The sequence below is a fragment of the Tachyglossus aculeatus genome, chromosome 25, assembly GCF_015852505.1.
Source record: "Tachyglossus aculeatus isolate mTacAcu1 chromosome 25, mTacAcu1.pri, whole genome shotgun sequence".
NCBI classification, from domain to species: domain Eukaryota; kingdom Metazoa; phylum Chordata; class Mammalia; order Monotremata; family Tachyglossidae; genus Tachyglossus; species Tachyglossus aculeatus.
In genome coordinates this window covers 27,362,340-27,375,853 of record NC_052090.1, presented here as the reverse complement: position 1 = coordinate 27,375,853, position 13,514 = coordinate 27,362,340, and the positions used below count along the sequence as shown (strand labels likewise).

General features: G+C 50.5%; 1 protein-coding gene across 1 annotated transcript; it reads left to right on the top strand.

The window, feature by feature from the left end:
- The first annotated feature begins 6,103 nt into the window (after nt 1-6,103).
- LOC119945455 (fatty acid-binding protein, adipocyte) lies at nt 6,104-11,752 on the top strand. Its single transcript, XM_038766570.1, has 4 exons — nt 6,104-6,230; nt 10,130-10,302; nt 10,621-10,722; nt 11,518-11,752. The coding sequence occupies exons 1-4, from the start codon at nt 6,158-6,160 to the stop codon at nt 11,566-11,568; spliced, it is 399 nt and encodes a 132-aa protein (XP_038622498.1). The 5' UTR covers nt 6,104-6,157; the 3' UTR covers nt 11,569-11,752.
- The last annotated feature ends 1,762 nt before the right edge of the window (nt 11,753-13,514 follow it).

The following is a 13,514-nucleotide window of genomic DNA, read 5'->3' as shown; positions in this document are numbered from 1 at the left end:
ACTCTATTGTATTGGCCTCTCCTAAGCACTTAGTACAGTGCTCTGCACACAGTAAGCATTTAATAAATGCCACTGATTGACTGATTACTGACAGGGATCATGCATCCCTTCTTGATTCTGTACTTCCCAAGTGTCTAGTATGGTGCAATGGGAGGGTGGTCTAGGGGGAAGAGCAGGAGCCTGGGAATCCGAAGGACTTGGATCCTAATCCCGGCTCCACCTCTTATCTGCTGTGTGACCTTGGGCAAGTCACACTTCTCTGGGTCTCAGTTACCTCAACTATAAAATGGGGATTAAGACCATGAGCCCCATGTGGAACATGGACTGTGTCCAACCTGATTACCTTGTACCTACTTCAGCACTTAGTACAGTGCCTGACACATAGTAAGCACTTAACAAATACCAGAATCATCATCATCATCACTGCCCCAAGTGGTTGCTCAATAAATGCTACTATTACTACTATTACTACTCAGATAGGAGAAACAGAGTGGTTTGCAGTGTCAGTTTTGAGAGTCCTGGAGGGTCAGAAAGGGCAGTAAGGCAGCTACAATTGGACATAGTCTCCTCCTCCTTGGACAAACCGAGAACTCTGTCTGAGATAAAATTCACAAGGAGCACCAGCCTGAACACATTGTAACAATTGCAAAATTATTAATAATAATTGTTATGAGTATTATAGCATTTGTTAAGCACTTAACTATGTGCCAGGCACTGAACTAAGCACCGAGGTGGATCCAAGTAAATCGGGTTGGACACAGTCTGTACCCTGTGGGGCTCACAATCTCAATCCCCGTTTTACAGGCGAGGTCACTGAGGTCCAGAGAAGTGTAGTGACTTGCCCAAAACCATATGACAGACAAGTGGCAGAGCCAGGATTAAAACCCATGACCTTCTGACTCCCAAGCCTATGATCTATCCACTATGCCATCCTGCTTCTACTGACTAGCAATGTGGTCTCATGGATAGAGCACAAGCCTGGAAGTGACTGTGACTGTGAGCACATCGTTGGGTAGGGATAGTCTCCAACTGTTGCTGAATTATACTTTCCTAGTGCTTAGTACAGTGCTCTGTACACACTTAGTGCTCAATAAATATGATTGAATGAATGAATGAAAGTCAGAAGGATCTGGGTTCTAAACCCAGTTCCATCACTTGTTTGCTATGTAAACTTAGGCAAGTCACAACTCCCCGCAGCCTCAGTTACCACATCCGTAAAATGGAGATTAAGACTGGGAGTCCCATGTGGGACATGGACTATGTCTAGCCTGAGAAACTTGTAGCTGCCTCAGTGCTTAGTACAGTGTCTGGAACATAGTAAGCACTTAACAAATACCATTTTTAAAAAATTGTAAAAGATCTTCTCCCCTTTTTCTCTTGGACCCTTCAGGTATTAAGCCGTATTACCCGACAGAAATTCAAAAACAAAAATCAAAAAGTCCCCTTGAAAAGGCTCAAAAGTTTTAGTCTTTGAAGTCGTGTTTGTCCGAGTTCTGTTAGCTAAAGTTCTAGTCATTAAAATGTCGGGCCCCCAAAGTCTGTGAGTCCAGAGGAAAGGTTTCTGCTGACCTTAGCCCTTTTATGATTGCCGTGGAAGATCATCTAATGAAGAGCAGAGCTCTCCGTGTGGCCAAGAAGAGAGGCCAAGTCGGTGGGGACTGGGGGTAGGGGGTGAGGTTGTGTGGAGGAGGGGGAAGGGGAGGGGGCTGAGGGGAGGGGTACTGGGCCATCCCTGCAGAATGGCCCTCCCTGACTTGTAGCGCCAAGAAACGGTATCAAAGGTCAGGGACCAGAAGGTCCTGGGGCAGATCCGTGAGGAAGGGGAAGTTACTTTTGCCGAGTTTAGCAAGACAATGAGGAGAAAGGGCAAGAATTGGGAAAACTTGATCCAAGTATTTGGGGCAGGGTGAGAGTTGAAGGAGAGAGGCCCCGTCCAGACAGACGGATAGACGGATGGACAGCAGGGCAGGGAGGGAGGAGGAGGAAGGGAACTTTAAGCCAATTGGAAAGGCTGTTGATGGAGTCTCAGCTAGTAGGGGGAGGCGAGGGGACGGGGGTGGGAGCGGAGGATGGAGGGTGTGGAGTAGCAGGGTGGATGGCGGGACCTCCGCTTCCGATTGCCCAGTGTTAGAGCTTACAGTCTAGAGTAGGGGGGAGAGACATTAATACAAATAAATAAATGACAGATATGAACCTAAGTGCTGTGGGACTGTCGTGGGGTGGGAGGATGAAAGAAGCAAGTCAGAGTGACACAGAGGGGAGTGGGAGAAGAGGAAAGGGGGCTTCGATTCAGAGAACCGGGCTGCTTATCCCGGCCTGACCAACTGCCTCCTTGATAAACTCAGCCTAGTCACTTCGCTTCTCTGGGCCTCAGTTTCTTCAGTTGTAAAATGGGGATTGAATCCCTGTTCTCCCTCCCCCTTAGACTGTGAGCTCTGCGTGGGATAGGGACTCCATCTGATCTGATGATCTGGTATCTACCCCAGAGCTTAGTGCAGTTCCAGGCCCAGAGAAGGCACTGAACATGTACCACAATGATTAGTGTTAGCAAGTCCGCACTGGGGCAAGGATGGCTGCTCCCAACTCCTCATGTTCCCAGAGATGGAATTCCCAGAGGCTCTCGGGCCCTTCATTGGCTTTCAGATGCATTCCTCATACGTGCCAGGATGTGTGCTACACACACACACACACACACACACACACACACACACACACATCTAGTCTCAGAACATGCCAGCAGACGTGTGCACACATGCACAAAACATGCACACACATAAGCACACACATTCTAATTCCTAGAACTCCCCAGCAAGTGGGCACAGGTACACATCCACACCATAACATACCCAAGGAACCAAAAAAAGCAAAAAGTTCTCCTGAAAAATTATAGAATAAAAAAATATATTTATCCCAACAAACCAAGTATTATTAACATGAAAGATCATTAATACTTTTTGGACATGACTCTGCTGGCAGCATGGTCTAGTGAAAACAGCCCAGGCTTGGTAGCCAGGAGACCTGGATTCTAATCTTTACTTGCCTGCTGTGTGACCTTGGACAAATCACTTAACTTCTCTGTTCCCTCATCTTCCAAATGGGGATTCAATACCTTGCTCTCTCCCACTGACTCTGTGAGCCCCATATGGGACTTGATTACCTTGTATGTAACCCAGTGCTTAGTACATAGTAAGCCCTTAATAAATATCATTATTAATATTATTATTATCTGATTGAATTCCATCTATCCTAGGGCTTAGTGCAGTGTTGGGCATATGATAAATATGTAATAAATACTACCATTTATCATTATCATCACTATTATTATTATTACAATTTCCCATTAAACAGCTTAAATATTAATGAATTGCAGAGATGGTCTATCAAGTGACCAGATTATAAAGAGTGAACTCACCATCTTCTTTCTTACACCAAGTTGCTGAACTGCTCCTACTATGTCTCCTACTTTTGTATTATATTTCCAACAATCTAGTAGAGCACTTTGCCTACAATAGATGCCCAATGCACTGCACGAGGAAGACAAGGAGGAGGACGAAAGAAACCCTTGGCAGAACAGGAAGCTATTGGACAACAGTGACCAAGAGAAAGCCGATATAATTCCAGGTGAGATCTTCATTCTGAGCAAGGCCAAGAAAGCTGCGTCAGAGGCCGTGGGGCTGGATGTCTTTAGACTCAGGCTGGAAGGCCCAAGACGGCACTGGAGCCCATGCAGAAATGCTCAGGCCAACAAGAAAGTGGGGATCCGAGGGGATCAGGGGTCAGCGGGGGAAGCACCCTCGCCCCGGCAAACTGAGCCCTGGGAAGCCGGTCATTGTGCTCTGTCTTCCTGCCCAGGAGCACTCACTGGGGGAGGGTTCACTGGGTCAGAGTCTCCCTTCTCAGAAGCTCTGCCGGAGGGCCAGGGACGCAGAATCCCTGCTGGCCAGAGGCCCAGACCTCTTGCTAGTGAAAGCTCATTGTGACCAGGGAACACGTCTGCTAAATCAGTTGTACTGTACTCTTCCAAGTGTTTAGTACAGTGCTCTGCACATAGAAAACACTCAATAAGTACGACTGATTGATTGACAAAGGAAGCCCCTCCAGTCCTTCCGCAGATCTGAAGGGGCAAGAGATCCCCCAGACTGCCCCCCACCAACTTCTGCCCCATCCCCCCTGCACTGCCCCCCATGTCTACCAACTCTACTGTACTCTCTCAACTGCTCAGTACAGTGCTCTGCAGAGTAGGCTGTAAGCAACTTGAGGGCAGGGATTGGGTCTACTAGCTGTACAGTACACTTCCGAGCACACAGTACAGTGCTCTGCACAGAGTAGACTATAAGTTCTTGGAGGGCAGGGATCATGTCTACTAACTCTATTGTACACTCCCAGGGCTCTGCAAATGGTGGACTGTAAGCTCCTTGATGGCAGGGACTGTGTCTACTAACTCTACTGCAGTCTCCCCCAGGGCTCAATACAGTGCTCTGCACACAGTACATTCTATTGCTAGTGAATGCTCTCCAACAAGAATTGTACATGCTTATGAAGTGCAAAGCGCTCTTCTAAGCACCGGTAGATACATGATAATTGGGTCAGACATCATCCCACCTGGGGCTGATAGTCTAAGAGGAAGGGAAAACAGGAAATGAATGCTAATTTCACAGATGAGGGTGATCTATGCCACAGAGAAGTAAGGTAACTTGCCCAAAGTCACACAAAAGCCAAGTAGAGGAGCTGGATTTAGAAGTCAGGTCCTCTGGCTCCCAGGCCTGGGCTCTTTCCGTGATCTCTACACTGGGAGTCAATACCTGAGCTCCCGTGATCCAGAGCTCCAGCCCCTCAGACCTTTGCCCTCCCCCTCAGTACTCCAAACGATTGCCGGGGCCTTGGGACCCGGCGACCCCCAGCAGCTCCCAACCATCAGTGACCCTTGACTATCAGCAGCCTTCAGCCAGCGGCCTCTGACCGTGACCCCTGGCCCCAAGTGACACACAACCAGTGGCCCCAGTCAGCCGCCCCATGTCTGCGACCCCCAGAAACTCCAACCAGTGACCTCAACCATCAGCAGCCCCCAGCCACCAGTGACTCCAGACAGAGGCTCCCAATCAGCAGCAGCCTCCAGGCTGCAGCCCCCAGTGGCTCCCAGCGGTTCCCAGTGGTTTCCAGCAGCTCCCAGCAGCCTCCAACCACCCCCAGCCTGTGTCCTCAGCCAGCAACTCCCAGCTCCTCTGGCAGAGAAACCAGATCCAACTCCAGTCCCTCGTCTCTCAGCCAAATCATCCCATCCGCCCTTCCTAGGAGCCTTTGGGACTGCAGACTTGGACACCATAAACTTAAGATGACTTCTGACCTCATCAGGGATCGGCTGCATCAGCAAGCTGGATCCAGAAGGCGTTACAATAAAATGTGTCTTGTTTGTTCTCATTAGAATCCCAGACCTATGGTCTGGAAACTTCTTGGGGAGAGGGGAGGGGAGAGAGCACAAATAGAAGCAGAGCCCTGCTCTAGAGGCAGGAAACCGGGGCATGGAAATGGACGCCCTTCCATAGCTCAGCCGGGCCCAAGTCGCCACTGGAGGCAGTGAAGGTGGGGATGGTTCTCAGGGTGGAGGCAGCTCCCAGGCTGTGGCTTCATAGTCTCCAGGAGCATCTGCAGGATTCCTGGGGTTCGACGTGCGGGTCTCGTTCTCTAAACTCATAGGATGCGCAGAGAATGGCAGATGGAAAAGAACCCGACAAAAAGGGGATAGAGTTCAGGAGGAAGAATCCTCCCAGAGGGCACCAAGAGGAGTATTTATAGAATCATTACTCACACAGTGATTCTAATTAAGGGCAGTGACCCCTCCCCTCCTACGCTAGCCACTTCGATCCTCTGGCCAGCTCCTGATGATTTCAGATACATTCAAAAATGGGGGGGCCAGTGGCCCCAGAGAGAGCAAGAGGAGTTGAGAAACCCTAGTAAAGTCTGACTCAGAAGTGGCAAGGCCAGGTGGTGAGGAAGGAAGGGGCCAGAGAGCAGCCCCATTGGTCCCTCCCGAGGGTCACATGCTCCAGCCCCTTTAAAAGGAAATGATCTGGGCCAGAGGTTCGCAGCATCTTTCCACTCTGCCAAGAAGCACCACCTCATCTCCCCCAGAGAACCGCAGTCACTGACAGCTCCCAGCATGTGCGAGGCATTTGTAGGAAGCTGGAAGCTTGTTTCCAGTGAGAACTTTGACGAATACATGAAGGAAGTGGGTAAGAACCAGTCCTGGAACGGTTGGCCAGGTTGGCCCCGGGGAATGTAGCTCCTCCTCTGGGGAAGGACAGAGGAGAGGAAAGGTGAAAGAGAAGGGCCAACTCTCTGGGCTTAGGTGGACGGGGTGGCTGAAGGGGGTGTTCGACATGTGTTTCTGGCTCTTTTGAGAAGGCGGGCTGGGCCCCTTTGCTTCCAGATTCCTCTCGGGCAGATGACCCCGTGGAGGACCTAGTTGGGCTCAGCCCCTGCCTGAGAGAGAGAGAGAGAGAGACAGACTTTTTCTGGCAAGAGGTCCTCCGGCATTTGCTATTCCAACTGACTAGAAGCCTTTGCTTCGTCTGAGGGGAAGGGGGAAGAGGACGCAGAGGAGAAGGAGGATGAGGAAGAGAAGAAAGGGGAAGAGGAGGATGAGGAGTGGGAAGAGAGATGGGAAGAGGAGGAGGAGGAAGAGATATAGGAAGAGGAGAAGAAGGAGGTGCAATAAGAGAAGGAGGAAGAAGAGAAAGGGGAAGAGGAGGAGTACAAGGAGGAGAAATGGGAAGAGGAGGAGGAGAAATGGGAAGAAGAGGAGGAGAAGGAGGTGGAAGAAGAGGAGGTGGTGGTGGTTGAGGTTTGGAATCAGGTGAGGTTTTTTTTTTCATAGTTCATGGTTTCATCTTGGGGCACAAATGATTTTCCTCCCCTTTGGGGGCAGGGCTTTCCTCATTCTCACTCTTAGGTCTGCCAGGCCGCTAGGGCCTCTGGGGCTTCGGTGGGCACTGGCAGGCACAGATCTATTTTTGCATTCACTTGTTTGCTCTATAGGGGCCCAAGGCAAGGCCTGAAAGGCTCTTGCAGCTTTCTTACCTCCCAGGGCTTTGGGTGTGGCCTGCAAGGAAGGCCCAGATAGAGAGAACAGTCTGGGCTGTTAGAGTTACTCAAAGACTGGAGGAATTTCTGCCAGTGTGGGGTGGTGTGGGGGCAGGTTGAGGAGATGTCTCTTCCCAGGTTTAGCTCCCAGACCCTACTGCCCCACCACCTTGGCCTGGGAGGGTATTGCTTGAGTGGGAACCCTTTAGGACTGCAAACTTGTGGGCAGGAAATGTGTCTGTTTATTGTTGCATTGTAGTCTCAAAAGTGCTTCGTGCCATGTTCCACACACATTAAGCACTCAATAAATACAACTGAATGAATAAACAAATGAATGAATAAAACCTAGAGCTAGGAAGTGTGGGCTACAGGAGGCGGCCTGTTAGACTGACGCACCATGCGGGCAGGGAGCTACTCGTCTACTTCCACTGTTTAGGTTCAAGTACAGAGCTCGGCACACGGTAGGCATACAATAAAGACTGCTGACATTGGCGGGTGGAAAAAACAGGTCAAAGAAGATGTGAAGAGAGGAGAAGAGCTGGGTGATTTTTTTTAACCCTGGGAGGTCTGAAAATCCTGGGCCTGACTGAGTTGGACCCAGGGCCCGTGGGCAAGGAGAGGAAGGGCGGGCTCAGCACTCTCCCAATGCCCATTTGGGTGCAGCCAGTTTCCACAGGAGCCACCCAAATAGGGATGGGGAAGCTGCAGATCTGTGGGTTGCCTGGAACTGTAGTATACGGGCAGGCCCTCAGAGACGCAGGAGTGGTTGCTCAATCTCTGTAGCTGCAGGGCTCAAGAGACCCCACCCAATCAATCAGTCAGTGGTATTTATTGAGCACTTAGTAGGTGCAAAGCACTGTACTGAGCACTTGGGAAAGTACAATACGATAGAGTTGGTAGACAATCCCTGCCCACAAGGAATTTGCAGTCCAGAGAGAGAGACTTTAAAATATATTACAGTAGGGGAAGTGGCACAGTCTAAGGATATGTGTCTATAAGTGCTGTGGTGCTGAGGGTGGGGTGACTAGCAAGTGCTTAAGGGATAGCAAGTGGCGTTGTAGTGGGGAGCTTGGAGAAGGGAAATAAGGACTTATTCAGGGAAGGCCTCTTGGAGGAGGTGTGATTTTTAGGAGGGGGCTGTGAAGGTAGAGAGAATGGTGATTTGCAGGATATGAAGAGAAGCAGAGAAGCAGCATGGCTCAGTTGAAACAGCACAGGCTTTGGAGTCAGGGGTCAGGGGTTTGAATCCCAGCTCTGCCAATTGTCAGCTGTGTGACTTTGGGCAAGTCACGTAACTCCTCTGTGACTCAGTTCCCTCATCTGTAAAATGGGGATTAAGACTGTAAGCCCCCTGTGGGACAACCTGATCTCCTTGTAACCTTCCCAGCGCTTAGAACATAGTAAGCCCTTAATAAATGCCATCATTATTATTCTAATTATTATGAAGGGGGAGGGAGTTCCAGGCCAGAGGAGGACATGGGCAAAGCGTTGGCGAAGAGATAGGCGAGATGGAGGTACAGAGAGTAGGATGGCATTAGAGGAGACAAGTGTGAGGGCTGGATGGTAGTGGGAGATCAGCAAGTGAAGAGAGGATACAGAGAGCTGATTTGTGCCTTAAAACCCGGCTCTCTGGTTCTCGGTCCAGCACAGGAAAGAGGGAAAAAGGGCCTCTGGATCTGTGTGCTGGTCTCCAGGGGGTGAAAGAATGGCTTTGTCCCAGAAAAGCAGACCCTCAGGATTTCTCACCTCTACCTCCCAGGCTTCAGGAGGTTAGGGGCTTGAGGCCAGGACTCTGGCCCCGTAAGCATTGAGGGACTTTTCTCAAAATCATTTTTGGACATAAAATTCTGTGGCAAACTCTTGGAGGAAAACAAAGCCCTTCATGGGGATTAGCTAATCCTGCAACAATGTAATCAATGCATGGGAGGAGATGGAGCCCAGCCCCCATCTGGTGCCTCCCCTGTACCCACTGACTGATGCATTGGAAGCAGGACAGCCATAGCAGCAAGTGCAGGTGCCAGCCTGAACTGCATCTGTACCCCCCCACCTATATGTGGGCAGTCGACCTGACCCCTTAGCACCATTAAAGTGCCCAATGGAGCAGCAGCAGTGGCAATGGCAGAGACTCCCTGCCACCCACCTGACTCTCTCTCTCTCTTTTTCTCTCTGTCTCTGTTTCTACCTCTGTTTCTGTCTGTCTCTCTCTGTGTGTCTCTCTGTCACTAAACCTCCATGTCAGGCTAAGGGTCACTCATGGAATGACTTCCAGGTGAATTCGAAAGGTGATTTTGTCTGTTTCAAGTCATCAGCAGGATTTCAACCCTCTTAGGGAAGAGACAGAGGTGTTGGGGGTGGGAGGGATTCAGGTAGAGGAGGAGGCTGACATCTCACGGCAGACAGCAGGGCCCTGCCTCCTCCATCCCAGCGTCTATCCTAGCCAGATCAATTCTCTCCCAAAGAAGACTCATACATCACATCCTCTCCTCCCCAGCTCCTTGTAGAGACCTCCCAATTCCCCTAATTCCTGGGCCTGCACCCCTCTCATCCCAGCCTCCCAGACAGAAGCCTGGGTTGTGCTTTTGGTAGCCAAAAGGCACCTTCTTCCAGGCATCCTTTGACCATCCTTAGAAATTACACACATGTACACACACATCTCACATAGCACAGGGAGTGTATAGGGATGGAAGAAATTCAAATCGTGGGAACAGACCTGACAGCCAGCACTGGGAGAAGTAGCATGGCTTAGTGGATAGAGCACGGGCTTGGGAGTCAGAAGGTCATAGGTTCTAATCCCGGTTCTGCCACTTGCCTGCTGTGTGACCTTGTCACTTCACTTCTCTGTGCCTCAGTTACCTCATCTGTAAAATGGGAATTGAGACTGTGAGCCCCATGTGAGGACAAGGATTGCGTCCAACCTGATAAACTTGCATCTACCCCTGCACTTAGTAGAGTGTCTGGCTCATACTAAGTGCTAAACAAACACCACATTCATTATTATCATTGTTACTACTACTACTAAACCATACCTGTTCTCATCTCCGAACGGTAGGAGTGGGTTTTGCCACAAGGAAAATGGCAGGCATGGCCAAACCCAGCACAACCATCAGCATCGAAGGCGATGTCATCACCATCAAGTCGGAAAGCACCTTTAAAAACACCGAACTCTCATTCACGTTGGGCCAGGAGTTTGATGAAATCACTGCGGATGACAGGAAAGTCAAGGTAAAAATCAGGTTTCCTGAAAGGACAGAAAATGGAGAGGAAGAGTCGGGGAGGAGAGAGGGAAGGAGGGGAGAGAAGAGGAGAGGAGAAAGGAGAGGAGGGGAAGGGGAGGAGTGGAGCCAAGGGGAGCGAGACAAAAAAGAATGGAGAGGGGATAGGGGACAGGAGAGAAGATGGATTTCACAGAGTCACCGTCTTCAGACTCTGCCATTTAGGGGAAAATGAGCCAATGAGGCTGGAGGCTCTCTGGCTCCACTTCCAGGCCAGCACCTCTGTGGGTGGTGGAACCGCGTCACTTTTCTTTCTTGATCCGGGCAGAGTGTCATAACCCTTGACGGAGGTGAGCTGGTTCAAGTGCAGAAATGGGATGGAAAGTCGACCACGATCAAGAGAAAGTTGGTGGATGGAAAACTTGTTGTGGTGAGTCAGGGGATGGTGAATGGTGGGTGGTGAGTCAGAGGATAGTGAATCGGGGGGTCAGTCGGTCAATCGTATTTATTGAGCGCTTACTGTGTGCAGAGCACTGTACTAAGCACTTAGGACAGTATGGTATAAAAATATAACAGATGCATTCCCTGCCCACAATGAGGTTACAGTCTAGGATGAGCTTGGTGAGTCATTTCCAACTCAGTGACCCTGTAAACACCAGGAGCCAGAGACCCCCATGGTCCACCTATTGGTGGAGTCTCCAAGGCCCCCATGGATGCAGCCAAATGACCTGGTTAGGGGACACCTATCCCGGACTCAGATCCGGGCCCGGTGAGCTGGGGAGTAATCTTTCCCAGTGACTGAAGCCGGGGAAGGTGAACCCCAACATAAAATGATGCTTGAGCTTCAGAGGTGAGTGGAGAGGATAACTAAATCTGGCCACTTTACCCTCTAGTGGCAAGTAGGGGGGTTCCTTGGCATGAACGTTGGCACTGACCCTATTGAGCTCCTCAGGCACTGAGGGAGCACAAGCCCTTGAACATTACACTTTGTGACAAGGTGGCAGGCCGTGGCCGGGGGACTGAAGAATCCTTTCTAGCCTAGAACGGCCAATCTCTTCCCCATCTCCAGTGGGGGCTCCTCTTGCCCCTCGGCTCACCTCAGCACGCCCGCTTTACCGACTCAGATGTGGGCAGGAGGAGATGAAACCATTTCCCAGTTCTAACATCTGGCTCCAGCCCAAGTGTGATCTTATTTAGAAGTTCCAAGCAAGTTTCTCTTTTCCAGGAATGTATCATGAAAGGCGTCACCTCCACTAGAGTCTACGAGAAGGCATGAGGCATGACTCTCCCCACCCAGGCCAAGGCTGGCAGGCTGGCATTCTCCAAGCTCAGATCCATCATCTCGTCAGCTGTGTTCTCCTAATGAAACTTCTTCTCGCCAAACTGGGTCCCACTGGGCATTCCGGAAGAAACGGTTACTCTGTTGGGTGTAGAGGATGAATAAACCTCCCGGAAGCTTACTGACTGACTTTCTGGGTGCCATGGAAGGGCTGTCCAACCCCATGGGGGATCCTATGAGGTCGCGGCCTTGTAATAATAACAATGGTATTTGTTAAGTGCTTAGTATAATAACTGGCATTTGTTAATTGTTTACTATGTGCCAAGCACTGTACTAAGCACTGGGGTAGATACAAGGTAATTGAGTTAGACACAGTCCCTGTCGCATATAGGGCTCAGCTTCTGAATCCCCACTTTACAGGTGAGGCAGCATTAGAACCCAGATCTTTTGATTCCCAGGCCCATGCTCTTTCCACTAGGCCATTTCTTCCAGCTAGCCAAAGGCCAGGATGGGGATAAAAGGGGAAATGGCTGGGGGTGATGTGCAGATGGAGAGGCCCAGAGAAGGGAGAGAGGGAGAAAGAGAGAGACATGTGAAGAGGGAAGGCACAGAGGACAGACCCAGACCCAAAAGAGGCCCCGCTGCCTTGAGCTGAAGTGTCCTGGGACAGATGAATTCACCGATCCCAAAGCCCCTTGAGAACATGGAACCTGGCTGAGTTCCCTCCCCACCCCTGCCCACGGAGAGGCTGGGCCCACGATGCGTGATGAGTGGAGAGGGCTGGGACTCGGCTGAGGGGAGAGCTCCCAAACACCTGCTAGCACTGCTTCCTGGGAAAGCCAATGGGACTCATCTAGGTCACACTGGGAACTGGATAAGTTGGATTAGTCACAAATTCACCCTCAATTTCGAGTGCTCCAATGAGACCCGGAGGTGTTGGGATGTTGGCAGGAGGACAATTTGCCTGGAGCCAGACAGATCCCGGAGGGGTGCAGGGGAACACTCTTCCCCTGAAAGCAAGAGGTAGCCTTCCAGCCCACAGAAGTTAGAAGAAGGAATTAGACCCCTGCTCCCCACAGTGTAATAATGATAACAATAATAATAATAATAATAATGGTATTTGTTAAGCGCTTACTATGTGCCAAGCACTGTTCTGAGCATTGGGGTAGATACGAGGTAATCAGGTTGTCCCATGTGGGGCTCACAGTCTTAATCCCCATTTTACGGACGAAGTAACTGAGGCACAGAGAAGTTAAGTGACTGGCCCAAAGTCACACGGCTGACAAGTGGCAGAGTTGGGATTAGAACCCACGACCTCTGACTCCCAAGCCCGTGCTCTTTCCACTAAGCCATGCTGCTTCTCTTGTACATCCACTCTCCCCACCCCCACCCACCTCACCCTGGAGGCTGAACCTCTGAAGAAGATTATGAGAACTTGAAGGAGATATCTGAGGAGCTGGGGCAGGGGGCAGGGAGGAGGGGGCAGGCGGGCAAAGATTCTATCCAACAGAATCCCCCAGTTATATCCACTAGTGCCAGCCCAGTTCCCTTCAACCTACCAGGAACCTCTCTCTGGTCATCCTGACAAACTCTCCCATCACACATTATCGTAGGGTCCCTGAATCTCTTCCAATTACTTACCGAACTGTGGTCTCGCACAGGGCTATTTCCAACCACCTTGGGGAATTTCACGGTCGGTGGCATTTTCTTTGAGAACTAGGGACACTGTTATTTATTCTCACACACACACACACACACACACACGGTTCTCACCATTCTTTGTTTCCCCTGAAGATCACCTCCTCTCCCTCCAGTGTGAGACTCCTCCAAAATGGTGATACTGACCAAGAGGGCAGAGACCTTCTGAGATCACCACTGCCTCCAAGGAGTGCCAGGACAGTATCAGGGCAGGGGAAGTTCAGGAACCTGGGCTTCACATCTTT